The sequence below is a fragment of the Triticum dicoccoides genome, chromosome 5A (genome assembly GCF_002162155.2).
Source record: "Triticum dicoccoides isolate Atlit2015 ecotype Zavitan chromosome 5A, WEW_v2.0, whole genome shotgun sequence".
NCBI lineage: Eukaryota > Viridiplantae > Streptophyta > Magnoliopsida > Poales > Poaceae > Triticum > Triticum dicoccoides.
The window spans coordinates 482,870,559-482,878,758 of record NC_041388.1 but is presented as its reverse complement, the minus strand read 5'-3'; the positions used below and the strand labels follow the sequence as shown (position 1 = coordinate 482,878,758).

Here is an 8,200-nt window from a genome sequence, read left to right as displayed (position 1 = left end):
CGGTGAAGAGCTCTCGGCTCCGACGACATCGTTGTTAGAGGAAGGAAACGAGCTAGGGGAAAGGGGGGATCGACGTAATGGCTCACAGAGGATCCGGCGGAGGCGTCAGCGAGCTCGGGGGAGGTCCGACGCGGGCAGAACGACGACGGTTATCTCGGGCGACCGGAGGTGAAGATGACGGTGATGGCGGCTCCTCGGGGCGCTCCGGCTTGCGTGGCTGAGGGAGACGTTGCAGGGCAACGGCGCGGAGCTCGTGGACTCGACGGAGGGGCGAGGGGACGGCTCTGGCGACGACTACGGCGAATGACGGTGAGGATGGCGCTCGGCCATGGCTGCGGCAAGCGAGGGAGAAGGCGAGGGGAAAAGTGAGGAGGTCGACCGGATCGGGACGACACCCGGGATGTCGCCCAGCGCGTTGCGTTGGCAGGGGAGAGGGCAGGCAGGCTGGTGGCGTGGCGGCACGGCAATGCGCGCGCGTCGGCCACACACCTGTCCGACTGGCGCGAGGACAACGACGACTGGCACTGGGCCAGTGGGCCGGCTGGGCTGCACAGTGCCAGGTAGGTCGGCCCAGGTAAGCGTTCTCCACTTTTGTTTTCGTTTCTATTTTTCTGACATTTGTTCTGACTTATTAATAAAACTAAACCATTTTATTTAATTCTGTCAAATTTTACAGGGACCTAAAGGATTAATTGAAAGCCCCTCACCAAAATTCAGAATTTTGGACATATATTATATATATGGTAAATATATATCCAAAGCAAATAATTACTGAATTAATTCCAAATACCCAAAATAAATACTTATGAGCTCTTAAAAATATTGATTTAATTTTTATCTCTGTCCAATATTTTCAGAGAGCAACATGAACATTTTCTTGAACCTTTTTGAAGCAATTTTTATCTGGGTCATTTTCAGAAATGATTTTGAGGATTTCACAAATCCTCATTTCAAATTTAAATTGAATATATAAACCTGGCTGTGCTACCCGTCATCCTGGGGCACCCGCGTGCGCTAAGCTCATTGGGCCGGTCGATTGTTTTCCTGTAGCTTCGTTTTGGATGCTGGCGCATGGTCAACCGTTTATTCTTTTATACATTCACGTCTTCTTTGAAGGTTTCTGCCGGGTGGACCACTATAGCTATGGGTCCAGCAAATCAGCTGCTCTTTAGCGTTACAAAGGCGTGCGCGTACCGGCCAGAGATGAGGCGAGGCCTAAAAATATCTGCCTCCACTTCCTCTCTCTCTCTCCCACCGTTCCTCTGCGCCGCCTCCTCTCCTCCCGATCCCCTCCTCTTCGTCGTGCGCGGCGGCTGGCGCAGCTCCTCGCGCCGCCGTTCGTCCCCGCCTCCCCTCCCTCCTCCCCAATCCCCGCCTCCTCTCCCTCCTCCTCAATCCGCCACCTCCTCTCCAATCCGGCATCGACGTGCTCAGGAGGAGCCCTCGATCTGGGGTGGTCACACACGGACGGGAGACTGCAGAGACGGAGACCAAGGTCGCGGTTTCGGGGGCTGCGCACACGTCGAGCAACGGCGGACGGGAGAGGGTCACGACAGCAGTGGCGTCCCTGCAGGAGAGAGAGAAGACGAGGGAGAGCGAAGTAAGGAGGGGAGGGACAAGGAAAGGACAGAGGAGAGGGAGGTGCAGCGGCGGGAGAAGAATACGGGAAGGAGGAGGAGGTCAGCCGCGTCCCTGGGGTGCCGTTGGAGCTGCTTCTCCGTGTCCGGTCGTGGAGAGAGCCATGGTGGGCTGGTGGCAGCACACTCCCGCCCACTCTGCCACAAGAGATCAACCCACCACTGGATTAAGGTGAGACGCCGCTAGCCCCCCTCCCCCTCCTCACGCGTCCCTTTCTCTGTCACCAAGCTCACGTTGCTGCTCTGGTCGACTTCTTCCTCGGTGCTAACAGGTGAGGCACAAACAGCTCCCATCCTCGCCATATTTGGCCCTCTAGATGTTCGATGAAAGTTTCAGAAGGCTGGAGGGGAGGAGTGATCTATGTAAGCCATGTGATTTCATTCTTCAAAAAAATAGTTCCAGTCAATCATAACAAGATGATTTTCATGGCCTACAATCTCTAAATTATCTTCACATGATGTATCGAATAACTACTTATATCTTACCTTCAGAGTTCAGACTTTTATTCAATCTTGGTATATTTACAATCTCCAGTTTGATATGTCGTTTCAGACCAACAACAATGGTTTATCATGTTCTTATTCCAGATTTAGTAGTACAACTGATTACTGCTTTCTTTGTAGATAATAAAGTACTGGCAGTTGAACCAGTGTGTTATATGTGCTCATGCTTGCCCATGCTAAATGCTCTCCTCTCGGTAAAACTATGATGCTTTATTCTTAGATATCTTGGTTAGCATCACAACAGCTTTTAGCATTCACGGTGCATGATGGATGCAAGTTTTTTTGTGTATTCACGAAGACCTTGCTACTTGAATATTCACTGTGTACTCCGGCAGCGATTTCCTTGGTGACTATTCCACTGCACGCCTTCCATCGAATCTGGAGACATTTATCACCACCACCAAGCATGCTCTTTGCTTGCCTTGGGTTCGTCTGCTGATGGACATTGATCTGATTTACTTGTATTTGCAGGGAAGATAGACCCGTACATGGTCGTGCAGTACCGGAGCCAGGAGCGCAAGGGCAGCACCGCCTGAGGTCAGTGCTTCCACGGCTCTCTGGTTTTTTATTTCGTTACTCATCTATGTTAAGTGACTGAAATGTATGCCTTGGCCTGCACTGTCCAGTTCCGCAGGCAATTTCTTGCCATTGGCACCATTATGACCATTATTTCCTATGCAAGCAGACAATTGTTGTTACATTCCTGCCCAGTATATGAATCTGTGTATGTATTCACATCTTCTTCTCACATGCACAATCCTCAGATGCGACGGACGCTGCCAGGTCCGTGCCGACATCGTGCTCACGGAGCCTGGCCTTTGTGTTGTGTTCTCCATCTTGCAGCGCATGATGAACTACACGGTAGAGTTCAGCTGAAGAAGAATGAGGTGAGATTCTGGATTGTTGTGTAATTGTTTATATTGCTAACTGAGACGGGATTACAGTTTATTTGCTTGATTATTGGTCGTGTTTGCTTAGATAGGCCATTGATGGTTGATCTTGTTAGCTACAGATGCTACCCCTTGTTTGTTTATATTGCTAGCTGAGATGGGATTACAGTTTATTTGCTTGATTATTGGTCGCATTTAATTAGATAAGTCATTGATGGTTGATCTTGCTAGCTATAGATGCTAACCCCTGTTCCGAACAAGCTTTGTTCCGAATAAGCTTTAATTTTGGTGGACTAATCCCTGTTTGACGAAGTTGCTGGTCGTCAACAAAAAGCCGACCACATAATCCCGTATTTTATTTCAAAGACGCAAAGTATCAAGCATCAAGAGAGGTTAAATAAAATAGTATAATGCCTTAACCAGTGGGCTAATGCAAACATAAAAGCATGGAAGGTATGTAGAAACATCAAAGCCTCTATCACAATTCTTCTGCCTATGTTCAGAGGAGGTTGTGATTGACATTCGCTAATCACTTTCCTTTATTTTTTTCGGAGATATGCTTGCAGTTTACTTCAAGACATACAAATTGTTACCCTATATTCTGAAATCTTATTCCTCGGTGTTCAGCTGCAGACTGTGCTCAGATTGTTTTCGTGCCAGAAATGAAACAGGTAAAATCATATAACTTCAGTAGCGTATGGTCTAAATTTCTTAAAGAAGGTCGTCTAATATTTTGCTTAGGTTCGTTCAAATATCTGTAATTGATATGTATGTATTTCTTCTGTGTGCACACTCTGTTAATTCCATATCTCTTTGATATGAATTACTAGCAGAGAAAGTTTCCATGCTTTTAAGTACTATCGATATTCACTACTTAGGATGTCAGTTGCCAGCTTGCCTTCCATTGTCTAAATGGAGGGCAGATCTTCTTTCCGATTCTCAGAGAATTAACTATAGTCTTGAGACATTCACAAAGGGCGTCCCTGATGCAAGGATGTACTTGAATACTCTTCAGGAGACCAGGAAAAAATATACATGTTACCTAAATAGGGTTTCCATATTGTTTATTTACTTTTTCTGGTTTTGTGCAGTAATTAGATTTTCTGACACTAAAATTGTTGTTTGTTGCAGGCATGGTTTTCACAAACGCGTCCTGTTTCAATGGCTTAAACTGTTGGTCCTCGCATGGCAATGTCCCTGCTGGTGTTCGTGGAGTTGGTCAGCAACTATTTTATGGCCAGCAACCTCCAACGTTTATTAATCCACTACAGGTGAGCAGAGTTACCTTTTTCTCCGATGGATGCAGACCTTGTTAGCTAGCTAAATTTGATGTTGATTTCTTGATTTTTCTATACATGATGTGTGTAGATATGAGAAAGAAGAGAAGAAGAAGAATCTTGAAGAAGATTTTAGTGAAGAACAAGGTGAATTCTCTCTCTCTAATAAAGTCACGTTTTGTATGCATTAATCAACTTCCTTTCTTTTCAAAATAAAGTTGTATTTCGTAGAAAATCTACTGGGCTGCCACCACAGTTCTCTCCGTGTGCGACAGAAAGAGAGAGTGAGGGGAAAGATATAGATCAGGGTCATCAACACTTACCTCGCCATCTTCGTCAACCTGGCCATGTTGTCGTCCTCGTAGGCGAGGAGGCATGGAGCCGCGGTGCTGCTCGTTTAGGCACAGACCGGGTCAGCTCGATCTCTTGCTACAAAAGGGGCGGATCAAGATAGTCAGGGATTCTCAAGCCTGTGCAAAATTTCTAATCCCTCACACGCGTCTATAGATAAGCTATTATACAATCGACTATCGGATCGAAAGGTTCCACGGCCTTTTACATACTCACACGGGGAAACCACAAGCGCAAGTAACCCCAAGCAGAGGTGTGCCTGGGTGAGAGGGGGTGTACCAGGAGGTGGATGCCCCGTAGGCAACGTTGAAGGCGTCGGAGGTGCGGGCGCCCCGCCGGCGTCCATGGCGACGCCGCACACCAGCGGCCCGAGCGGCTAGGGTTGGAGGACCTGCAGGTCAAATTAGCGCAGTGGAGGACCTGCAGGTCGAATTAACCATTCAGTAAAATGAACCTGTGCTTTCAGGTTCCAGTAGTTATTTCTGTTTACTATTTACTCGCGCTGTCATATATTTGCTGGTTTTTTTTTCAGGATCTTGGAAAATGTTTTCTCATTGTGGTTCAGGTTAAATTATTGTCCTACTGTTCCTGCTCAGCCTCCTAATGTTCTATGTCTTTGCTGCGCCTTCTTCCAGCTTCTCTATTAGTTTTCTCTTCACACCGATGTAAGTACATGTTCCTCCCTTCCTCCAAATCTTCTCCTGCCATGGTCGTTTGCATCTGGTCATAGTTGTTTGCATGTTTCGCTTTTGTTGGTGGTTCATGCGTCAGCCTCAGTGCTCTGAGCAGACCAGCATTTCTCATCTTGGCGATTGTATTATTGGGGCTTTGCTACATCTGTAGATTTGAATTGATGTCTAGAAATGCAGAGTGCCATTTTGTCTTATGGAGTGATAATTAAGCAGACATACATAGCTGCAAAAGGGATTGCTCAAATGAAACAAGTTGCTAATTTTGTATCTTTGACACTCATGGAAAAGGTGCATGCCAATCCTAATTATAATCGTATCACACAGATGGAACTGCATTAGACTAATGGTGTTATCAGGATGACAAATTTCAGTCACAGAACTGAACTGTTGCTTTTCTCGGTGTATATGTGTCATATACAGAATTCAGAAAAAATGTTGGATATTACAATTCATATATTTCTATTTAGAATCGAGATTGTTAGGATATGATATGGTCTTTTTCCAGGGGCTCTAAGTATTATGAACATGCATATAGCTGGCACCTAACACGTTCCTTTCCTGATACATATAATTATAAGGCAGTTACAAGCTAGCTGGACATGTGTGACAAAGTGATTGCATTTCAGTTTATATAGGAAGAGGAGCATCAATACCTTCTTCTCCTGCACTGTATATGTAACGTCTTCGTTCCAAGCAATTAGTATATGGTATTAGAGATTCTTAGATTAATACATTTGTTTGGAACTTGGTGGATTACTACCATCTCTGTATAATTACAACAAAACCAATAGGTCAGAGTGACGTGTCTCTTAGTGCCACCGATTGGGTACAGATGAAGCCTCCCATCCCACAGGCTCATTGTTTCTACCTCAAACCAATCCCTTGGCCTCCTTCTAAATTATTGATACATCCATTTCTTCACTTATTTATTTTGAGGTCACATATTGTAGATCCAATTCCTTATTATTATTGTTAAAGAATTAGCCTAACATCATACATGGATTGACACTGAATATGTAATTAATGTGTTGAAATAAATTTATTCATCACCTGATAGTATGAAGGAATAACGGTGGCATTTCAATACGTTTGTTTCAGTAATGTATGCAGTGTTGGCAAAGAACCTGCGGAACCTAAGTTGGTTGAATGGACCGAAAGAGCCAACATGTTTGACCGCTGCCGATGGAAGCTTTCCAGAGAGGTGGCTCAGCAGGTGGGCGATGGCGGACGCGGATCTCACGCGGCTCCTGCTCCCAGCCACCATCTCCTCCCTAGCTAAGCAAGAGGTTCGACGACCACCGCTACCTCTTCCTTGCCGCCAAGCAGGAGGGGCACTAGGTGAGTAGCCGCCAACGGCTTTGTCAACCGCAGGTCGCACCACCGCTGGAAGCCTGATGTCCTCTTCCGCTCCATCATATTGTGTGCCTTTTATATTTAATTCATGTTTAGTTAATGCCTACTGATTGTGATGTTGATTCTATGGGGAATTTTGTCCACTTTTATATTTTGTGCATTTTCTATTTTATGTACTGGTCAGTGATCCTAAATCCCCTGTGATTTCTCCATTCTTCAGGAAAATTACATATCAGGAGAGGCATTTATTAGAGGATCTTCTAGAAAGCTTTTTATATTTGGTTCCTGGAAGGCTGGTACGGAGCTGTGTTTTTTCATGATTCATAATCATTATATCTGATTCATAAGAAACAGTGAGATGCTTTGTTATGAGTTACGATATAGGCTTTGTAAAATTTGCATGCAATCTGTTGATGGTTAGGCTTCGAGCTCCATTTCAATAACTTTAGCGCTTTTTCCTGATCCTCTCGAATGTTCTTATCTATTACAATGAATTACTGCAGATCCAGTTTACATCTATAATCCAAGGAGGCAAAGTTCTTGTGACTTAATCTCATTTAGAACCTGTCTTCATTAATATGGTCATTCCTTTGTCTAAATCTTGCTATGGTTAACTCCTTGGCTGCAACATTGTTGAGGGTGGATGCAAGATTTGTTGTGTTTCCCAATGCATCATTCTGTACAATTCTTCACATCAACACTGATGCCTATACGACAGGCTATACATCTTTGTAATGTAATCTTGTGCATGTCAATGGCACCGGCAGTGGTTTAAAACATAAGCTGATGCATATTGGGCTTGCTTGTTGCTTTTTTTTTCTACTAAGCATGGTGTGTAATAGATTAGATATCCATTAAAACTTGTATATGTGGTCTGCTTCCTTTTGCCTCTGTCAACATATGCGTGTTGTTCTTATTATCTTTACATGCTTATTTGGTGAGGGAGCCCCCATCGTCTAATAGAAATATACATGCCGCCTAGACTAAAGATTTTAATAGTTCGGCCTTTTGTTGGTATTGGTTGTAGATGCAGAAAACGGAAGCCTCATGAAGCCTGATGCATTACTACTATGTGCAATATGTGCTGTAATCAGTGCTGAAATCTCAACGCTGAATCATTTCCTATAGCCTCCTAGAAAGTTCATTCTTCTAAACCTAGAGATGAAGGATAACTTGTTAGGCAATTATGTGATATGAATAATTCTGTTTGGTATTTGTTTCAGATATGAATAATTCTGGTTATGATTTCTGCACCGAGTGCTGTTATTATGAGATTAGAGATAACTGTCACGCATCTCTTTTCGCTACAAACAGATATGCACTTGCTTTTGGATTTTTAGTGCTTCCCTTTCTATGCTCTTAAGAATATGGCCCTCAGTGGTTGCATTTAATTCTTGGATAGAATAGGTTGTGAAAATAGGGAGAAAAGACGTCGATCTTCTCTCGAAGACCATAACATTGATGCCTTTTGTTGATCATCGGTCTCTAAATATTCT

At 44.4% G+C, this 8,200-nt stretch overlaps 1 protein-coding gene across 16 annotated transcripts; it reads left to right on the top strand.

Moving 5' to 3' along the window:
* The first annotated feature begins 1,223 nt into the window (after positions 1-1,223).
* Positions 1,224-7,953, top strand: LOC119302343. 16 transcript variants are annotated; one of them, XR_005147487.1, is made up of 10 exons: positions 1,224-1,809; positions 1,910-2,000; positions 2,613-2,678; positions 2,906-3,484; positions 3,598-3,702; positions 4,163-4,302; positions 4,400-4,455; positions 5,225-5,324; positions 6,450-6,689; positions 6,925-7,497. XR_005147487.1 is itself a non-coding variant. In XM_037579388.1 (9 exons), the coding sequence occupies exons 5-9, from the start codon at positions 4,217-4,219 to the stop codon at positions 6,954-6,956; spliced, it is 444 nt and encodes a 147-aa protein (XP_037435285.1). In that variant the 5' UTR covers positions 1,224-1,809; positions 2,613-2,678; positions 2,906-3,484; positions 3,598-3,702; positions 4,163-4,216; the 3' UTR covers positions 6,957-7,497. The 16 variants fall into 16 exon arrangements, 2 of the variants coding, with proteins under 2 accessions (XP_037435285.1, XP_037435284.1); XR_005147481.1 differs by adding an exon at positions 7,738-7,953 and having other exon boundaries at positions 4,400-6,689; positions 6,925-7,000; XR_005147479.1 differs by adding an exon at positions 7,732-7,953 and having other exon boundaries at positions 4,400-6,689; positions 6,925-7,000.
* Positions 7,954-8,200: the final 247 nt, after the last annotated feature.